The sequence below is a fragment of the Neolamprologus brichardi genome, chromosome 11, assembly GCF_056152115.1.
Source record: "Neolamprologus brichardi isolate AB-2024 chromosome 11, ASM5615211v1, whole genome shotgun sequence".
Classification (NCBI taxonomy): domain Eukaryota; kingdom Metazoa; phylum Chordata; class Actinopteri; order Cichliformes; family Cichlidae; genus Neolamprologus; species Neolamprologus brichardi.
In genome coordinates this window covers 13,066,751-13,088,938 of record NC_142114.1, presented here as the reverse complement: position 1 = coordinate 13,088,938, position 22,188 = coordinate 13,066,751, and the positions used below count along the sequence as shown (strand labels likewise).

The window sequence follows — 22,188 nt, the reverse complement described above, 5'->3', positions numbered from 1 at the left end:
CAAGTAAACAACGCTGGCAGAGCTGGACTGCAGCGCTACTGTGAGAGGACATCATCATCACCATCATCATTATTCCCACGCTCTTTGTTGCCAGCGCTTCTTGTCAACATGTATTCCATAATGAACTATTAATCACGCTCATTTCTCCCCACTGGCAAATAATAGCCACAAACTACACGGAACACAGTGAACTCTTTGTTCTGTGCTGCAATTTCCAGGCTTCAAAGAGAGGCTCGGTGCAATTAAGCAAATAAACACTAGATGGCCAGGACAGACTGTCACTGTTGCAGTTTTCTCTCAGCTACATAAAAACTTTGTTCGCGAGGTGTTTTTCCAAGTCAGAGTGCCAGCTTTCTGTCCCCTGACAGCAAAGCCTGGCCGGGGTGGAGGAAGGGCCCCCCTCCCTACTCTAAGGACCTTTAGTACATATAGGTTTCTTATAATGGCATTAGGTTAGCATTACTTCTATTACATGTGCAAAATGTCATGTTTTTCCAGTTTAATCTGATACAGGTTGCTAGAGCTTCTCTAGAGGAAACACGCGAAGAATCACAAACAACCCACATACTGCAGAGAAAATATCTTTATTTAGTGGTCAGAACAATGTGTTTTGTCTTAATAACAGACACATATTAAAAAGTATTGCAAGACAGGCAAGACATAACGGGAAAGGAGATGGAATAATTTCCTCCCCCACTAGATGGAGATATTGGTCAAGAATGAGCTCCATGCCTCTTTCCCCCCTTTCTTTCCCTCTTTTTTTCTAAACCCTGGGTAAACAATAGAAGGCACAATCACCAGGAAGCAACTTAAACTATTCCATGAATCAAGACGAAGTGCTGAAGCAGGTTGAGTAAATCTGTGAACAAGCGAGATTCTTCATCCTGTTTAAGAGGGGGGGGGGGGGGGAACATGGACGTGAGCCACTGTGCAGCTGTTTCATTCATGAGCAAGCATCAGTTAATATCTTCGGAGGAACTTTATATTTTATTACCTGTTAACCAGATGCTTTTGTCGGCACAGGACCAGCATCTCTACAGGCCACTGCAATGAAAACGAAAGGGAAAATGAACTTATGAGGAGACTGGAGCAAAGGAAAGTTGTGTCCACTCGGGCACAGCGGAAATTACGCGTGATGACTTTGTACATGTAATTTGTGTTTTAAAAGAACTGAGGATTAGCATTAGTTCTTATTAGAGTTATTTTCTTGTGTTCTCTATGGACTTGTTGAAAAAAAAAAAAAGCCAAATAAACGACAACTCTGAATAACTCAAGTCAAGGGAGGAAAGAGACGGACAAAACTCTGCTCTCCAAAGAGGTGACTTAGGGCTAGGACACAAAACTAAACATGAGGGCTCAAATTAATATTGCACCCAGATGAGTCTTAAGTGTCCTTGGATGACAAGCAGTGATTGGATTGCAAGCTTGGTAGCTTTTGATGGCCATGCCTGTCAGCCTTACCTGCTTTTTAATCAGTAATTACCATAGGGGATTCTCTGGCATTTCTTAATTAAATTGGACCAAATGCAATTAAAAACCACACTCTCATTCCCTTAAAAGGGCTCTGTGGAGTCCTTGTTTAGTTCTTGCTGTTAAGAGAATAAGCGGTTGAATGGTCATAGCACCTTCCCATCTCTCGCTGATCTGTACTTGATTATTTCAGTGGTCAAATTAAGTTTGCAGTTTGCATAATACGGGGAAAGATTGCATTTAAGATTAAAAAAATAAACCCTCTAACATGGAGCCAAATAATTAAAAGTTAATATCTGGAGCTCTGTCATACTATGAGAGTAAGTAGTGAAGCGTCATAGCACTAAGTGTAGTATTATATCTTCCCCTTTAACCCCCTTATATTTATACACAGGAAATGCTGCAATGTGTCTTTAAAATACTCACCATCTGGAAAAGTCCCCAGCGCTCCAGGAGCCGACAACTACAGACACATCAGTGGTGATTTTTCCATCTGCTGTCGTCATGTCATCTTTGGAGTCGTTATTGTAGTTACCACAGGCGCCGCACATTTTACCAGACAGGCTACTGTGAATAATGACGGTGACCTCCTGAGAAATAGAGTAAGTGACCCGCACAGCGGACGCCCTCTCGATGATCAAAGCCCTCTCTGAGATTTGGACAGAGAGTGTGCTTGTCACTTTGCTGGGAAGAGACACTTTCCTGCCATTTACCTGAAAGACACAGATAATGGAACATAACTGTTATTATTATGGTATAAAATGTCTATTATTATCTAATATAGTATAAAACTGAGCTCAAACCAATCACATTCAATTTTTGCATAAAAATGTTCTCACCCAGGTCACGTGTTCGCTGTTCACTACCACGATGGTATCGCTGAAGAACACATACACACTGGCAACAGTGGGAGCTGCCCCCTTGTTGCAGATCCTAACATCCACGACCACACGGAACCACAGCTCAGCGCTCTCGTTACACAGAGACGCTACTTGGAAAGCGCCCTGTGCTCCTATCGCGCCTGACATGCCATCAAAGGAGCTTAGCTGGCCATCACGGCTGACGACGCATTGGCCCTGCTTCAGGTGGCAACCCCTGACCCCGTCTCTGATATCGCAAACTTCCCCGCTGGCACAGGACAGCTTTTCACACTTTACCATACCAGAGGCCTGGCACACACACTTTGACTTGCAGTCGTTTTCCACCAATTCTTGGCCCACCTGGGAAGAAGATGTTAAAAACTCATCATACAGAACTTGTCATAGCTCTATTCAGGTGTTAATTCAGTGACCAGAATATAGGGCTAGTCCGTTTTTACCATCAGATATCTGCCGTTGTACATACACCCACAGTCTTCCAGGACAACACACTGGACACCATTGAAAACGAAGCCATCATCACACTGGCATCCTTCAAAACAGCCCGGAAAACAACCAAACGGGGTAACAAAACTGGCACATGTCCCACTACAGGTGTCGGCACACAGCTCATAGTGACTGTGTGGAGGGCAGGATGCAGCTAGAAGAGAAAACAAGGGCAAAAAAATTTGTGCCTGAAATACAGAGCACAGATGAATACATGAGCTAATCTTCAGCTAGAGACTGCTGTGTGTTACTTACGGCAGAAAGAGTTGCTCCTCCACTGCTGGATTTGAACTCCTGCACTCTGGCAGGCCAAAGCGTAAGCCTGCACACTGTTACACAGAGTGTCTTTGTTGCCCCCCACAGCACAAACGTCAAACACACAATCCGACAGATATACTGCTGGGTCAATGACACTGTGGCAGGCTTTGAAAGGCCCATTAGGCGCACTGATGATGCCGCAGGAGTCGGGTTTTCCATACAGGACAGCTTTGGCCTGCTCACATTCTGGGCACTGTCCTCCACAGCCTCCACACATATACCCAGGTAGGTCCACCGTCCATGCCATCCCAAATTCATCAACGTTTTTGGCTTGTTTGCCACCAGGAAGAATGAAATCATCACCACCGTTCTTGTTGTAGTTTCCACAAAGACCACACATCTTACCCTGGTATGTAGAGGGAACAATCACCTCAACATAATACACAGTGTCATAGAGGACTGTCAGTCCAAAGGCTGTACGAACAACTATGTTGCGACCTTCCTGGGTTATTTTGAGACGCCCATTCTCCAGGGATAGCGGAAGGTTTAGTAGTTCATCATCCACCTTGAAGATCGAGACAAAAAAAAAGAAAAAAAAGAAGAAGATCGAGACAAAAAAATCATTTTTGGGGAAAAAATGAGAAAAAATACAAAACATATCTACATAAGTATGTTTGATCAAGATAATAAACTCACAAAGACTTTCCAAGGCATTTTCTGCTGGATGTAAATGGCATAACCATAGACTGACACTGCCACTGACTTTGTCACAGCCACCTTTCCATTTCCATACTTCTCATTCCCCTGAGTGACGGTGAACGGCGTCAGCTGACCTTTGTCATCATCACAAACCTTGGCCAGTACATAGACACAAGTACCCTGGAAATCAAACCTACGTCCATCAAAGGAAATGTAATGAGGATCACCGGAAGCCACACATTTGCCTTCCCCCTCTGGATAGCAGCCTTTCACTCCATTTACAAGCTTACAGATTTCTCCTGGACGGCACTTGGCCTTTTGACAAGACACAGCTCCATTGTCTCCACAAGTGCATTCCTCTGCGCACTTGTCTTCAGAATAGAAGACGTGTCCTTTTTGGTAGTACTGACCATCATAAGAGCACCCGCAGTCCTTCACAGGCATGCAGGTATCCCCGCTCAGGAGGTAGCCTTCGTCACACTCACAGCCTTCTGAACAATACCTGTGGCAGCTGGTAAGGGGGGTTAAGCTTGCGCAGGTGGCTGGGCAACCCGTGGCACACAGGCTGTAATGGCTGTTAGCAGGACAAGCCATAGCTGTGGGAAGAAATGAGAAGATGGGAAAGGAAAGAAGGTAAAATGTAAAAGATATTTTGAAACAAGAGACTTAAAAAAACAGGCAAAAAAAAAAAATTCAAACTCACGACAGAAGCTTTCTGCTCTCCAGGAGTAGATGGTGACTCCAATGCTCTGACAGGCAGAGGCATACACTTCCACAGCATCGCACACTGATCCATGGTGCCCTTGATATTGGCAAACGTCAAAAACACAGTCCTCCATGTAAGGTGCTGGGTCCACACGGCTATGGCAATCTTTAAAGGGCCCTGCCTTGTCTGCAATAATGCCACAGTACTTGTTGGCTTCATACACTTTCTTCTGGGAGTCTGAACAGGCTTGGCACCACGGCCCTTGGCAGACTGATGAGCAGCCTGGTACAATGGACACCTGCCAGCTGTCCCCCAGCTGTCTTTCATCAGACGTGGTGTTGCCGTTGGGCATTGTCAGGTCATCCTGAGCTTTGTTATTGTAGTTACCACAGAGGCCGCAGACTGCACCCTGGTAGGTGCTGGGCAGAGTAACAGTCACTGTGCTCTGCCAGTCAAAGGTCACCGTGATACCAGCAGCTGTCTCCACTACAGCTTTCCAGCCGCTGAGGGACACCATCAGCTCGTTATTGTAATTCAGTGGCAACAAAACAAGCTGCCCATCGAGCTGAAAAGCAGAAAATGAGGGAAGGAGAAGGGAATATTTTTAGGAGCTTATAAATTTAATAATTTTGTGGCCCTTGCTAATCCACTCTAATGTGCAGTTAAATCTTGGTTTAATTAAGTCTGCCAGGATCAAAATTTTAATATGCAATTAAAGACATATGCAGAAGAGCATGAGGGATGTCAGAATTAGTACAATGACAAAAGGCATTATCATCCAACGATTTGAGGCTCAGAGTATCTCTTCTGTTTTTTATTTTCAATAAAGCGACTACATGCTGTGTCCTATTTCCTTTTCTCCTCTAATAGCTGCACAAAATGCATTAGGCATTCAATATTTTATTACATAGCCTATATGCTTCACATTATCTACATCATCACTTACCAAGACTTTGTAAGGGTATTCTCTGCTTATGGTGAGAGTGATGCCATATATGGAAAATTTGACGGTGCTTGTGTAGGACACGGCCTTGCTTCCCCGGTGGTCATTCTGCACAGTCACCTTGAACGGCACCAGCCCAGGCTGCTGAGAGCAAAGCCCTGCCAGCTGATATACACACGTGCCTTGGAAATTATACCTGCGGCCATCAAAAGTGCGGTAGTGCGGGTCACCTGAGGCCGAGCAAGTGGCGTAACTAATGGGTCGGCAGGCGCGCTCTCCATCCACTACAGTACACTGCTCTTTGGCAGAGCAGGAAGCCTCACGGCATGCCACAATGCCCAGGGTCATATCACACTCGCACAGGCGATGGCAAGCTTCATCATCCCAGAACTGCTGTCCTGGTTTGTAGTAGCGACCCTGATATGAGCAACCACATGTTTTTGCAGGTACACAGACGCCGGCGCTGAGGACGTAACCCTTGTCACACACACAGGTCTCCACACAGGTCCCGCTGCAGACCTGCTTTTCTTCAGTGAATGGGCAGGATGGCTGACACGGGCTGGCGCAGTCTTCGTAGTGGCTGTTGCGCTGACAGTTCATCGCTGGTTATGAATTAAATAGAGACAGGCAATCAGAAAATAAGAACTACATATTTGATTTGAATCATTACCGAAGAGTTTTTCAAATACTTACGACAGCCAAATTTTGTTCTCCAGTTCTTGATTATTATTCCTTCGTCACGACACTTATCACTGTAGGAGGCCAGAGCCTGGCACAGCATCTTTTTGTCCCCCTTGTTGTAACACATGTCATACACACAGTTGTTCATGAAGGCCTGGGGGTCCACCTTTTCATGACACGTCTGGAACACGCCGTTGGTCTTGTCCGCAAGAGCCCCACAGAACGCCTCGGTTTTATAGAGCTTAACATCATTGTTGTCACAGGTAGGGCAGTTTTTCTCACATGTGTCCCAGCAAGGATGTTCCTTGTCCTGTTCAGGTGCTAGCCAGCTCTTGCCCCACTCAATGACTGAGGAAACTTTTTTGCCTGCTGGATTTAGCATTTCATCGAGAACATTAGCGTTGAAGTTGCCACACAAACCACAGACCAAGCCAAAGTAGCTGCTGGGAAGCTTAATGACAAGGTACCAGTTCCAGTCATAGGAGACAACCAGACCAAAATCTGTCACCACCTCTGCAGTGTTCCCTCTTTGTAACACTGAGACTTTACCATCACCCAAATGTACAGGAAGATTCAGCAGCTCCCCGTCCACCTTTAAACAAAATGCACCAGAACAATGGATATACACACACACACACACACACACACACACACACACACACACACACACATATATATATATGTACTGTACACAAGCAAATGTCAAAAGTAAGCAGGCAAGAAACTGAAACTTACCATGACTTGACCAACTTGGTTCTTCTGGATGGTGATCTGGTAATCGTACACAAACACATCTACATTTCTGACGTAGGAAACTGCTGTGTTGCCTCTGTTGTCATTCCTCTCAGTGATCAAAAATGGAACTAGACCATCCAGTTCGCCGCACGTCTTAGAGATGACGTACTTGCAGGTCCCCTGGAAGTCATAGTTGTACCCATCAAATGTGTGGTAGTGAGGGTCGCCCCAGGCCCAGCAGGTGCCTGTGTATTTGGGGATGCACGTAGCCTTGCCCTTGTCAATTCGGCATGTCTCCTGTGCCCGACACTTGAGATCTTTGCAGGGATCTGCAATGGATAAATAAAGAATAATTTTCAAATAGCTATTTAATTGAACCCTAATTATTCAAGTTACTGTATTTTTTTCATTTACCAGTAAAGATTTATCAAATGGGTAAATACAAAATACAGTGTTTGTGTCTTGCCTGTGTTGTAACATGCCCTGATTCCATTCTTGACCATGCATTTGGTGTCTTGAGGACAGGAGTGCTTTTCACAGATGAGGCCTTTTCCTGGATTACATGTGCACTTTCTGTTACAGTCTTCCTCATACACAACATCACCAGGCTGGTGACACAGAACAAGGTTCATTAAACATGGAAAAAAAAATACTCATTAGAAACTAGTGAGAAAAGACCCACATTACTTCATGCCTAATCAGCAATTTAAACGCTAACATTTTAAGAGCAAATCAAAAACCAGAAATCAAACATTGAAATGTCCACCACTCTAGAGAAAAAGTATTATTTCTATATCAGTATTTGTTAAAGCCACTTTGACACACAGAAAAACTATATTATTGTCATACCTTATAAGTTTTTCCATTCTCATAGCATCCACACTCAATCTCTTTAACACAAGTCTGTCCATTGAATAAGAAGCCAGTATCACAGTCACAGCCTTCTGTACAGTTGGAGGGGCACTGAACAATCTCTGTGAGGCCAGCACAGGAGGCGGTGCAGGCTTCAGCACACACTTCGTAGTGACTGTTGATCGGGCATTTCATGGCTGAAATAAAGTATCACAAGAAAAGAGAAATTATTTTAGAGATGAAGCCAAAATGGTATTAAAAGGGTATAATAAAGATGAATTTGTGAACTTCATGACTTACGACAGAAGGAAGGCGTTCTCCAGTTTTTGACATCGGCTCCTACAATGTGACAGTTAAAGGCGTAGGCTGCTACGCTGTCACAAAGCACCTTTCCATCACCATTGGAAGCACACAAATCAAACACACAGTCAGCAAAATATGGCTGAGGGTCCAGGATACTATGGCAAACTGCAAAAGGCCCGTTGGGATTGGTCATTATACCACAGTAGGCGGACTTTGAAAACACTGCCTTGAGAGCTGGGTCACATTCAGGACAAGAATTCCCTTCACAGCCATTTTCACACACAACATTGGGAATGGTGACCTTCCATGACTTTCCAAACTCATTCACGTTATTGGTAAGCCTACGATTTGGCATCTCGAAGTCATCGTTTCTGTCCCCGTTGTAGTTGCCGCACAGGCCACAGACCTTACCACGATAATTACCAGGTAGTGTGACTGTCACTTGATAGACCAGATCATAAGTGACAAGGAGCCCAAAATTGGTTGCAATAACATAACGATTGCCTTCTTGATAAACTAGAATGGCTCCATCATTTAGATTCATAGGAAGGTAGCTCAACACGCCATTTACCTAAAAGAAAGACATCTGTGTTAGTGCAAGAAACAACTCCACATCAACATTTGTATCTACATAAAAGAAGTAATTACAAATTTCTTTAAAGTAGGCCAACTACTCACCAGGACTCCAAACATATTGTTCCTCATGATGAGAGTGAAGCCGTAGACTTCCACGGCAACCAGCTTGGTTACAGACACCACCTTTCTGTTCATAACCCTGTCCCACTGCTCATTTTCTACCTGAACGGAAAAGTCCACCAAGTGGGTACCTTCCAGTCCACAACTCTTGGACAGTGTATAAGTGCAGGTCCCCTGGAAATCAAATTTTTTACCATCAAAAGTGAGGTAATGGGGGTCACCAGCAGCTTGGCATACACCCTTGCCAACAGGGTGGCATTTTTGGACACCATTCTCTATTTTACACTTCTCATTAGGGCCACATGTGAACTTCTTGCACTCAACCTAGGAAACAAACAAACAAACAAACAAAAAAAATCCAACCAGGTCAGTAAAAAGCCTCATGTAAATGATTAATCTTTACTTTTCCCTCCTCTAGTTTCTTTTACCTCTCCTCCTTTTTTGCAATTGCACTCCTCCTCACATTGCCCATTGGGATAAAACACTTCTCCAGTTCGGTAGTAGCGGTTATTGTAAACGCAGCCGCACTCCGATAAGGGAACACATGCATCTCCGCTAAGGATGTAAGCATCATCACAGGAACAGCCCTCCACACACTGAGCTTGACAGCCTTTAGGAGGAGTCAGACTTTGGCAAGTCGCAGGACAGGCGATTGCACAAATTTCATAGTGGGTGTTGGTGGGACATTGCATCGCTGTATACAAGGGACATAAAAGAGCCAATTCAATTTAGAGCACAGAAGTAGGCAGCCATTAGAAAAGGTACATAAAACCAGAGGAAAAAGAAGAAAAATTCACTGAAGTGTGTAACATAAAAAACAAGACAAACACTGTTTATTCTACCTTTTCCTTTTTTCCAATTCATGAAAAATATACTTATTAATTAATTCTTTTTCAATGGAAATTATCTATAAAATGAAAGCATTTCTCACCACAGAAGTGAACCGTTCTCCAGTTGTACACATTGGCCCCTGCAGCCTGACAGGCAGATGTGTATGCTGTAATAGCCTTACACAGGATGTCCTTCCTGCCCTTATATAAGCACACATCATAAACACAGTCTTCAAAAAAGCTAGCTGGATCAACTTTGGCGTGGCAGTCGCGGAATGGCCCTTTTGCATCTTTTATCACACCACAGAAATCATCTTTTTCATACTGAACTTTCTGATTAATGTCGCAGTCAGGACAGACCCCTTTACAGCCTTCGACACAACCCGGGATCTCAGCCACTCGCCAGCTGGTACCGAAATCTGCTGGCGAAACGGGTGTTTTACCATTTTTCGGGATCAGGTCATCCTCAGGTTTGCCGTTGTAGTTGCCACAGAGGCCACAAACGGCACCCATGTAGTTGCTTGGCAGTGTTACAAACACGGCGCTGTCCCAGTTAAAGGAAACTTTCAGGCCAAAATCAGTTGTGACGACTGCATACCAGCCACTCTTGTAAACAGATATCTTTCCCTCCACCAGGGTGATAGGCAGATTGACCAGCTCGTTATTCACCTGAAGCCAAATGAAACATTCAGTTTGGTGAAAATAGGACCACAATTCACAGAATTAACATTGTCATATTAAACACTAGGTACTTCTTACCATAAGCTGGCCTTTGTGTGTCTTAGTAATGATAATGCTGAAGGAGTACACCTTGATCTCTACTAACCCGGTGTAGGCGACCACCTTGCTGCCCCGGTGATCATTCTGCACTAGGATTTCAAATGGCACTAACTCTGGGTCCTTGGAACAGAGTGCAACAAGCTGGTAGACACATGTGCCCTGGAAGTTAAATTTCTTCTTGTCAAAGGTCATATAATGGGGATCACCAGTGGCCTGGCAGGTGCTGAAAGACACTGCTTGGCACTTTCTTATGCCATCAACCACTTTGCACTCCTCCCCGGTCCTGCAGCCCTTTTCCTCGCACTGAACCTGTCTGCTTCCAGCAACACATTTACACCATCGCTTGCAGCCTTGGTCAGCCCAGAACGCCTCTCCGGGAGGAATATGTCGACCCTCATAGGTACAGCCACACTGAGCAGCAGGAACACACTTATCTCCGCTTAAAACAAAGCCTGCTTTACAGGTACAGGTCTCCACACAAGGGCGTTTGCATTTGGAGGAAGCATTTGGGTCCGAACATGTGTCAGGACAGGCGCTGCCACAGAGCTCATATTGGCTGTTTGCTGGACATTTGGCAGCTTTAGTGAGAAAAAAAAGAATAATGTAATTAGTAATTCTAACAGTTAATGAAAAATAAATGTCTCTTAATTAAATTGTTAACTTAGTTAACATTACTCACGACATTGTGCCTTCTTCCTCCACTCTTGAACCTGGACCCCAGCGATCTGACAAGCTTCAGCATAAGCCTCCACTGCACTGCAGAGGAAATGTCGCAGACCACCTCCCATGCATAAATCATATTTACAGTCCTCTATGTATGGTAGTGGGTCAATGATTTTATGACATTTGCTAAATAGGTCAAGTGCAATGATGCCACAAAACAAGTCACTCTCCCATGTTTTCATCAGGCTGCTTTCACAGTTATCCAACCCATCTGTACAGTCATCTCTGCACTGAGCTTCCCCAAGCCCTGGCACCTTCCAGCTCCTACCAAAGGCCAGAGCTCCACCTGCCTGTGCGCCAGAGGGTGTGGTGAAGTCGTCACTGGGATTTCCATTGAAGTTACCGCACAGTCCACAAGTCTTACCAGCATAACTGCTGCACAAAGTGACCACAAGCCGTTGTTCCCAATCATAACGGACTGTCAGACCAAAATCGGCCTCAATGAGCACACTGCTTCCGCTCTTATACATTCTCAGTTTGTTATTATTCAAGGTTACTGGCAAACTCCACAGAATATTGTCAATCTGCCCAAATGAAAGATGAAAAGAATTATTTACTACACTGCATTTTGATAAATATTATTTTGAAATAATAAAAAATAATAAATAATAATAATAAATAATTAAAGACAAGTCAGGATGTTTGAAAAATTAAACAGCTTTTTAGCAGTAATAAATTGGAAGGCTTACCCTCACACGCCCAGTCTCGGACCGAACTACTGTGATGGTAACATCAAACACCTTCACTGTGACCATGGCAACATAGGATACCTTGAGATTTCCTCTGTGCTCATTCTGAGCGAGGATCTCAAATGCTGGGAGTCTATCACCCTTGTCACAGGTTTTAGAAATGACATATGTGCAGGTACCCATGAAGTTAAAGTGTCGTCCATCAAAAGTACGGTAGTGAGGATCTCCCATTGCCCAGCATGTTCCAGGATTTTTTTTAACTGGAACACAGGAGGGACGGCCATCCTTCATCTCACACACCTCATTGACCCTGCAGGTGATGCTGCTGCAGGACAGAGATGCACTTCCTGTTAAAAAAAAACAAAAAACAATAATTACTCACATCAGTCTGCTTAATAAATGTCAAATATTACTGGTGAAGGAGTGGGGGGAATGCTAAACATCAATACTGTGTGCTGCTTACCTGGCTGCACGCACTGTCCTAGGGACCCATAACCGTTCATCTGACTGAATCCTATACTGTAGAGACCAAAAGGCGAACCTGAGCTGGACAGGGTGTGTTTGTTGTTGGTAGGGCTTTGATTGTAGGATATTTCTGCCCAAGAGAACTCTGATCCTTCAATCTTTTTCCACTGCACATCACGAGGCAGCTCTGTATTATCCCAACGGAGTGTTGCTGCTGCACTGGTTTGTGCTACAACTAAAGCTTTGTTTTCAAACCCAGCTAGAGCCTCAAATGAGTAGGAAAAGCAGAAACGGTCCGTGGATATTATATTCGTCAAGAAAGGGTCGTAGTACAGTAACCAGCTATGTTCCACACCATTGAAGAGCAATAGGACCTGGATGCCATGATCAGCCTGAATGGACAGTGCGTCAGGATTGTGGTACTGGATCTCTATTGTCTGCCCTGTGCTCAAACTCAAATCATCTTTACGTTGGCCATTTTGGACAGTGACACTTGTGTTCTGGGAGGCCTGAAGGTAGACACTATCAAAATTTTTCTGGAAACTCAGGGGAGGCATGACGAAGCTGGTTCCCCAGCTGCTTACTGGCAGTAGATGCTCATAAACATGGTTGCATTTTGCGAATCTCCAGGTACAAGTGTGACCAGTGAAAACGGCAACAGGGTGTTTGGAGGAAACTCTAGTGCCTGAAAGTTCATATGAACTCTGAAGCTGGACACTCTCATATGGCTTGAGGTTTAATACCATTTTGCTGTTTTGATCGTAGACACGGTTCTCGAACTTGATTGCCCCTTGTGGGAAGATCTCAACTTCTTGGGCCTCTTTTCCATTTGTCACAGAGAACTCTTTAAAGGTTGCATAGGGGGTTCCAGGAGGTGTAAAGATGAAATATTCTGTACCCCATTCACTGACTGGATAGATCACAGATGTATCTGCTGTGTACAGCTTGTAGTTGAAGGAGGTTACAGTCACATCTGCGGAGGCTTCAATACGCACTGTATTGGAAGACTTCGTGCTACCATACATTTCAACGCCATTGGGGAGACTGATGGTAACCACCTCTCCAGCCTTTAAAGTTTTTTCTTGCTTGAAGCTTAAGGGAGGTACTTGCACTGTCACTTTAGTATTTGCCTGAATAGCAGTGATGTGGAGTTCATATTGGGGAGTGTCATAGTGCTGAAGATAATTCTGTAGGAAGGAAAGGGCAAACTCCCTCCCTGCCCATCCAGCGCTAGATGGACCTGGGAGAAGGTGAGAGAGCAGGAAAACAGCAAAAAACACAGAGTAAGAGCTTTTCACATTCTCAGAAATGAAAAAGGCAGGCATCATCTTGTGCATGATGAAAATATGTCGTAAAAGCGTCAGGAAATTAATGAGACAGTTTTTGCCAAAGCAGTCAAAGGATTCTCAGGCTGGCAATACAAAAACACGGCTTGAGAGTTCTTGGATAGCATACACATTACAAAGAAACAATATGACACCAAAGAGAGAGCCACTGAAAAATGCCTTCATTTCAAAGTTACAAAGGCTGGGATGAATGCTACTCTATAATGAATGGATAGCTTCTTTCCTTGATAACAATTGTCAGAGATTTAGACGAAGGAATAGTCACTTGACTGCTTCTCTGGAGCACTCAATAAGTCACTTGCGCAGACAATATAATTGCATAATGGAAATATTATCAATATCTGCGCTTTTGCTGTGAAAAGACCACATTCTGGGCTCAGTCAGGGCCTGAGGGATTTAGATTACACTCCTGTTTCATCCATTCAGTTTTAATAGTGCCAACTCAATAGCAGCTAAAGGTAAATGCTATTCCCAACAAAAGCAAATTTCAATTTAGATGGCTATCCTTTATGTGCCGCACTCTCAAATTCTTTACCTGTTTAACATTCTGCCTCATTCACACAAACACCTAGTGTGGTTACACAACAATGCTTTCAAATCATGAGACTGGAATCTTGGATAAATTGCTTCAAATTGAGCAGTTTCATTTTGCAAGGTTTGTGTGGTTTGTATCCTGAGATTCTTAGTTTTTATCCATTTTTACGAGATAATTAATTTTAGGCGACTGGAATTAACACACAGAAAGGATATATAAGAATATATATATATAGTTTTCTATATATGAACAATTGAGTGAATTGATTCTTTGCAAGAACTGAACTGATTTCCTGCTTTTAGAGTAATATTTGAGCTGGCACAATGGACATCTTTGAGAAGTTGAAAATTAATCAAGCATTCAACCACTAAAAATATTTTTTTCTGTTCAGGAAAACAACTAAACTATAATTAGTAACTGTAATTTGGCATCATAGTAAAAAACAACAACATTTTTTCAGCTGTTTTGTAAGATAGTACATTTGAAAATTCATGGACAACAACAACAACTATATTTTAGAATTAAAAATATAATTTAAATCTACGTGGACACACATCTCGAATTGAGTTGAAGAAAAGAACAAATATATCCAAGCAAAATGAAGAATGACCAAATATACTTACAGCTGAGTAAAGCTGCCAAAGCGCAAAGTATCAACAGGGCTCCCATGGCTGAAGGAAAGAAATTCTTGTTTTAATTGCTGAAAGTTTTCTGAGTTATATTATTTAACTGGCCTGAATCTTAAAGAGCCCAATGCTTACCTGCTTGGAGCTATGCGTGGGATGATAGGTCTTTCACCTCCTTCTTTTTATAGCCTAACGGGCAAAAGCAACAACCAATAAAAAAACACGAAATGTCCACAACTCTATCAAAACAATACCCTTCCTCTAAAACAAATTTAGGCAGAACTTCGTACTGACTTGCTGTTTGTTAATATGGGTGTGACGTCTAATACAAACTATAGGCCCATGTATGGAATGAATCATTTATATTTTACTGTGTGAGCACACTTTGGTATCTGTCAAGAATTCTTAGATTTTTTTTAATGGTCTCTGATAAACTTTTGTTAAAAAAGAAAGAAAGAAAGAAAAAAGTTGTTTTTTTTTAAGTAACTCTTGTTCTCATTTTCTCTTACATAAATAATAAAACATAAAGCTTGACCCCATTTTACCAGTTTTCATCAAAATAAAGTCTAGTGACACTCAATATCTAAACACTGAGAGATATAGGCTAATTTTATTATTAGCTGATATCCAGTTGTATATTCTGGTGTAACCAAACAATATAATCTGTTTTAGATTAGGAAAGGCACGAACCTGATAAGGCCAAAATCACTGCTTACCTTCAAAGTTACTCAGATCTCTTGAGAAGACATCCATGATTCTGGTTTGATAATAGAACAACTTTGAACAATACAAAAGTACAGACAGTGTTTATATACTATTTTTTTTATTTTAATGTTGATTTCTGATGTTACAGTTGCTTTCTTATTTTTTACTCAGTTTATGTCTATAACAATGATCATAATCATCATCACAATGGCCAGAACATACAGTGCAGTAACTGGAAATGATTCTTTCACATTGCTGTGGAGGAACTTTGTCCCACTGCTATCTGCTAAACTGTTGAAATCCAGCCATATGGGAGCATTTTCAAGCATTAACTGACAAAGCATTGTGATAGGATTTCAGTCCGGACTTTGACTGGGCCACTCCAAAACCTACATTTTATTTTTTTCAGAAGTGGACTGGCTTTTGTTTCAGATCAATGTCCTGCTGCATAGCCCAAGAGTGCTTCAAGGCACTAAATAAAGACTGGACACTACTTCAGGATTTTCTCATAGACTACAGAGTTCATAGTTCCATCAGTTACGACAAAGCACCCAGATCCTGAAGAAGCAAAGTAGCCCCAGAACATCCATATTACTAACACAGTTTTTATGAATTGCTGTGTTAGTTTTACATCAGATATAACAGGACTTAAACCTGCTGAAAAGTTCAGTGTTTGCCTCATCAATCCATAGAATATTGTTCTAAAAGTCTTGTGGATCATCAAGATTTTTTGGGGGGACAAATGTAAGATAATAGCTCTAACTGTGGTTCACTGGACTCTCAAAGCCTTATAAATGGCCTTGCAACCCTTGATACATGTCAGTGACTTTTTTTTCAGTTCATAGAATAATGTGTCCCTTTTTGAGCTCTTTTAACCTACTTCACTTTGTCAAACAGGCTCTATTTAAATGATTTATTGATTTCACATATCTGGCGGTGTCAAGAGATTTATTCTAAAGACACTTCTTCAGCTAAGAATCTAAAGGTAGAAACACACAGACGCTGCACTTTTTACTTGCAAGGGCATGATCACAGAACGCTCACACCAGAGTGGGGGCCCTGTGATGTGCGCTTTGTTCCTGCACTTGCCTTTATTTACATACAAAAGTAATACAACAGTGAATATGTCTATTCATTAACAAAGGAATGTTAGTATGTAGGAAGTGAAAATAAAAGTGGTTCAGGTGTATGTGTGTGTGTGTGTGTTATTCTGAAGGACGTGGCCCCTCTTCTTGAAGATAAGAGCATCCAGCTCCCCTCTTCCTGGCAGGAGTGAAATGATAACAGCTTGCTCAGCTATTATCACTGTGAGAAAGAATTTATAAAGCAAGTCTTGATTCCAACAACAGTCTAAGTCATAAAAGGGTCATCATGCAGTATTCTATAATATGCAAACTTATATATCACAAAAAGATTATACTGACTACTAAGTACAATTTTATATTGACAGGCGGTAATAGGTGTGGCTAGTGCAAATGTTACAATTACTTTTTCGCACAGGGCCATATAGGTTTGGATAGTTTTTTTTTTACATTATTAAATAAAGTCAACATTTAAAAACTGCATTTTCAACTAACATCAAAATTTGTTTTTATAAAATGTGACAAACCAAACAAAAAACAGATCATGGGCAAATACTGTTTTTTGCGGCACTGTATTTTTTGTTAACATAAGCAGCTAAGAACACTTTTTTCCCCTCTTGTTCTTCATTTCTCAAATGAGACGTTCTGACCATGTCCAAAATGCTTCTGTCCACGACACCGTAGAGTTTAAGGAAGTTTCTCATGAATGATGTGTTCTTTGTAAAGCTTGCAGATTGGGTGGATGATCCCATGGAACTGAGTCAACAATTATTAAACTAACATTACTGTAATATGGATATAGCTGGGCGAAATGGGAAGTTTCTGTTGGTTTTGTGTGTCACTCAAAGAATAACAGTGGGCAGTGAAGGGTGCAACAATCATATGTGATAGAGCAAAAGTAAATATAACTCAGAGCTCAAAAGTGTACAGTAGAGTTTGTTAAAAAAAAAAATCTAATACTCAAATATTTAATTGGTGATCAGGAGGTCTTGGGCAGGGTCAGAGAAAGCCTTGTTTTGTTATTATAGACATATTGTTGGACTGGGTATAGGTGCGCCCTCACTGTTTTTTCTGTTTTAACACTACTGACAGGTCCTATTTTTTTGATAAATGTCTCAGGGTTCAACTGGTAACAGTAATTCCAATATTGTGTCAGTATTAGATTATGGCAGACTACAAAGACATTCAGTGCATATGGCATCCAGTTTTGCTGCTATAAAAATGTTATTATGCTATTATATTAAGTAGGTAATATGATATGATTGTCGTGGAAAACAAAACATACCAGGTTGGAAAGTCATGAAGGAACCAGACCTAACAGAACTGAGGATTGAGGTACTTAAGATTTCTGGAGACACTACAGTCTTGGGACCTCTGATTAATCCTTCTTGACACCAAACTATTTGAGCAATGGGTTGCAAAAGTTGTTTTTTGTTTGTTTGTTGTTGTTTTTTTTAAAAGCTTACATGTTTTTTATACCTTTTTATGCGTTTGAAATTTGGCCAGTTTTGACCTGAGACTCTCATAAGTGGTCTATACTGAATATAAAACTACAGAGCTAATTAACATGTTGTCCACTTGTCCACAAAAAATATACACAGACATGATATGTCTGGTTCAGTTTTACAATTTCCTGAACCCCTGATTTTACCTCTATTTTACACATTGATGGATCTAAAATCCATCAAACTACAGAAAACTTTGACCAACAACAGCATCAGCGGGCAAAATTTAGTAGTACCTGTGCAAGAGTAAAAAATATAATTTTTAAAAATGTTTTTGATTGAAAAGTCATCAAATTTCAGGCTTTCAGAATGCCATTTAGGGTGTCTGTGAAGGTTCTCAATGGTCCAGGTCATCGGTGGTTATGTAGCTTGGAAAGAAAAGCGTCTGGATTTCTTTAAGTTGCTTAAAGACGTTTCACCTCTCATCCGAGAAGCTTCTTCGGTTCTAAGTTCAAATGGTGGAGAGTCCCAGATTTAAGCCCTGTAGGAGTGTCCCCTAAGAAGGACATAGACCCCTATTGATCCTCTACCTAATCACACGAGCCAAGGTGTGAAAACGTATGAAGGTCACATTCAGCCAAGGTTTCAGGTGAACTCATTGTGAAACCTGGCCCCAGCCTATCATGCAATTTCCTGAGGTCAAATGGCCAGGATGTGAGTGGATGTTAAGGCATCTGGGAAGGGATCTCAAAACTGGATTATAGACGGCAGACAGTTGGTGTCTTAAGCCAACGCCTCTGTTCAAAGATGGTCATTCACAGTGGACATAGATGGCTTCTTTCACTTCTCTTTCAAACCATCTGTCCTCCCTGTCCAAAATGTGAACATTGGCATCCACAAAAGAGTGACCTTTGTCCGTTAGATGCAGATAGACTACCGAGTCTTGTTCCGCCAAGGTGACTCTTCTATGTTTTGCCATGCGTTTACAAAGTGGATCTTTAGTCTCTCTTCAATGTACAGGTCTAAGCATTCCTCATTACGCTGTACAGCATATACTACATTGTTAAGTTTGTGTTTAGGAATTCTGTCTTTGGGATGAACCAGTATTTTTCTGAGTGTGTGGGTGTGTGGCTGGGTCTGAAGTACACCGGGATGTCGTGCTTGGAGAAGAATCTCCTGAGTTTTTCTGATAAACCGGCTACATAGGGGATGACAATGTTGTTACGTTTGTCTTTCTGATCCTCCCTAGTTGGTGTCTGATCTCCACCAGTTGACCTTAGAACTGAAGAAGCTTCTTGGATGAGAGGTCAAACGTCTTCAAGCAACTTAAAGAAGTCCAGATATTTAGGGTATGTTTACTAATGTCAAATGTCAAAACATGTTTCACCATTGAAAGGTTTAATACGTTTAGCAGCTAGGATAACAGAAAGTATTGCTGTTGTTTTGACTTTTTGTTTTGCTATGACTATTGGCATATTACCATACCAGCACTGACTATAACAACTACTACCCAGAGATGGGCAGGTTTCATACAACAACCATGCAGTCACGAAACTTTACTGGTGTGCAGCCATGATCGGAATAAGAATCTTGTTTGAAGATGGGTGTGGTTTGAGTCATGGGACAATTGTTTGCAGAATGTCAACATGTGGATGGACGCTGAAGCCGGCATGTGTTCCCAACACAGAATAAAAGTTAGTTTGCTGATATCAAAATCCCCCCAAATAAGGCTCTGTATAGGTATGGAGCAATACGTGTACAGTGCCTTAATTTCAGGTGGCTGTGGCTCAGGTGGTAGTGTGGGTTGTCTACTAATGGTTGGTGGATCAATTCCATCCTATAGTCTATCTGTTAAAGTATCCATGGGAAAGATATTGAACCCTGAGTCTCCCCCGATGCATCCAGGTGTGTGTGTGAGTGATTAGATCAGTGAGAATTATAGTAGAAAGTCCTTTGAGGGTTCAAACTGAGTTGAATGATTTCATATAAATACCAGTCAATTTTACCGTTGTGTGTTGACTAATTGACAATCCATGCAAGACAATTTAAAACAATGGCAAAACTTTTAGAGAGATTCACTCCACACGGAGCTCCTGTGAGGGGCATCAGATTTCAGTTAAATGAGACAACATTCACAGTAATATGTTTTAACTTTAAAATGATGGTTTACAATTAAAAAAGCATCTTTGTTCAGTGAAAAACCTTAGCACAGTTTTAGAAATAATCTCATTCTATGCTAACAAGCCTGTAAATACATACAGCAACACGTTTTCTGTACCATTGCTTTAAAAAAGTCCCTGTTTCTGCCGATCCAGCCAAAAACACCATGTACCTGAGTTTTTAGAATCAGAAATGTTACATAACGAGTTGCAAAAGTCTTTATAAAAGGCACCACAGTTTCATCTGTATTCCTGTGGCATGGCCGGCCGTACATGCGTCCAGTGCGGAGGTAATTTGACGCGCCACAGCACAAACGGCCCTGATGCACATAATAGTGTAAACATCACGCTCCACGCCACTGTTACAACGATGTTGCAATTCAGAACTACTCACCAACAGGATATCACATACTGTGCTGTCATGCTGTGACACGTTGTATTCATCTTATCCTCCCCCACAAATGTCATTTCAGTTCTGTCCAGGATATACTGCCTCGCTGCGGGAACTCTCAAATCCTTCAGCAAGATGACCATTTCTCAGCTGAAAGTCATCACATCTGTTTCCACACAAGAGGCCTGACACTGAGATGGTTAACTTGAGATACTGGGTGGACGACAAGTCAATTTTGACCTCAAATAGTGTGAAAAATATCAGCCTGCAGCTAAACATATAATGTAATTTATATCCTCCATTGTCAAATGGCAGACTGTGTTCCTCTCTGTTTATTGGAAAGCAGAGAGATCAGTTCATGCTTGCATTCTTAATTCATAAACACTGTTTTACTTATTGTATTTTCCTGAGTCACGGCCAATAGAAACCTAAAGTGAAATTAAGGAAAATATTACTGTGTTTATTGTGAAAATGTCATTGTGATCCTTTTTAAAAGGACAGAAAGAAGAACAAACTGACAGTACAGAGGTACAAACTCTACCATAAAATAGAAAAACACCAGCGATAATGGTGAAATCAAAGACATGTAACACTCGGCACACCCATTCCTTGAATCACTATCTGTGGGGCCTGTAGACCACGCCTCTGCTAGAGTTACACTATAGGCAGCTTTTCTGAGAGTAGAAGTGGCCACAAAGGTCCTTTTGCCCCTAGTGTATTTCAGAAACACGTACACATTGGCCATCACTGTGGGCGTAGCCACGTTTAACACAAGCAGCCCTTCTTGCTTCTCCGGCTGCAGTTTGCTGGAGAGGAAAGGCTCAGTGGACACAACAGGACGGTGGACCTCACTGAGCTCATAGCGGCTATTCTTAGAGCATGACATACCTAGGAGGGAGACAAGTCTTACTTCAGCAGCCTTGCTGAGCTGATTTACACAGTGTATATCTCATTAAACTTATTTTTAAAACTGATTTACATAATATTGCTTTTACTTTATACATACGCTCCATCTAAAGGACTGTTATCTCTGACCATTCTCTTTAGCTCAGCTTTTCCAACTCAGTACAAGGCAGGGTCAAGGCTCACAGTGTTAGATGTGAAATGGACAAGTCTTGTGAAAATTTATCATTTTCTATTTAAATTTAAAGGGTTATAAAATACTGTTTAATTTGGTTTAAATAATGAGGGTTTCTGTTAATTATACCAACTGGGGCAGTAGATATCCCAGGATGACATAAAATAGATATTAAATGAGGAATATAGGTATGAGATGGCAAGATGTATCCTTAGCGCTGTTCCATTTGTCACTCCCTCTGTTACTATTAACATCATAATGATTATGGGCAATTGCTATTGTCCCTCATAAAGTCTGCATGACTGCTACATGCATAAAATGTTCATAAATGCCTGCACATCAATAAAAGTGCCCTTTAATGCTCTCGGGGTAAATATATCTTTAACTGAGAAAAAGAATGATTAACCATTTACTCAGCATAGAAAGCGTCACATCCTTACCAACAGTTGCTCTTCAGACAGAATTATAAAGATCTAAGCAGCTAAGCAGCGCCTGTGCTTATCAACAGGAATTTACTACAATCATGGAAGTAAGTAATGGGATTTAACACATGGTGCTCTGCACATGGCTGTGATTCAACAACACTCCACACTGTCTTCAAAAAGCTTCTGTGTGTGTCTCATAGGG

At 41.8% G+C, this 22,188-nt stretch overlaps 1 protein-coding gene and 1 pseudogene across 1 annotated transcript; both read right to left on the bottom strand.

The window, feature by feature from the left end:
• Positions 1-687: 687 nt before the first annotated feature.
• On the bottom strand, positions 688-14,744 carry fcgbp (Fc gamma binding protein). The gene is made up of 22 exons (XM_035912360.2): positions 14,699-14,744; positions 12,193-13,434; positions 11,730-12,076; positions 10,997-11,564; positions 10,297-10,895; positions 9,639-10,206; positions 9,136-9,401; positions 8,690-9,031; positions 8,009-8,582; positions 7,706-7,905; positions 7,323-7,464; positions 6,857-7,185; positions 6,134-6,713; positions 5,444-6,042; positions 4,495-5,062; positions 3,789-4,387; positions 3,090-3,657; positions 2,789-2,988; positions 2,310-2,690; positions 1,897-2,183; positions 995-1,044; positions 688-884 (listed from the first exon to the last, which is right to left on the bottom strand). Exons 1-21 carry the CDS (start codon positions 14,742-14,744, stop codon positions 1,035-1,037), a joined length of 9,015 nt encoding a protein of 3,004 aa, XP_035768253.2. The 3' UTR covers positions 688-884; positions 995-1,034.
• Positions 14,745-18,523: 3,779 nt separating this feature from the next.
• LOC148100514 (uncharacterized) lies at positions 18,524-21,369 on the bottom strand (annotated as a pseudogene).
• Between the last annotated feature and the right edge of the window lie 819 nt (positions 21,370-22,188).

Coding starts and splice junctions, on each gene's coding strand:
- fcgbp (XM_035912360.2), bottom strand. CDS start 14,744: ATGGGAGCCCTGTTGATACTTTGCGCTTTGGCAGCTTTACTCAGCT. Junction 7,465..7,705: donor AGAATGGAAAAACTTATAAG/GTATGACAATAA, acceptor CTGTGTCACCAG/CCTGGTGATGTTGTGTATGA. Junction 5,063..5,443: donor AATACCCTTACAAAGTCTTG/GTAAGTGATGAT, acceptor TCTGCTTTTCAG/CTCGATGGGCAGCTTGTTTT.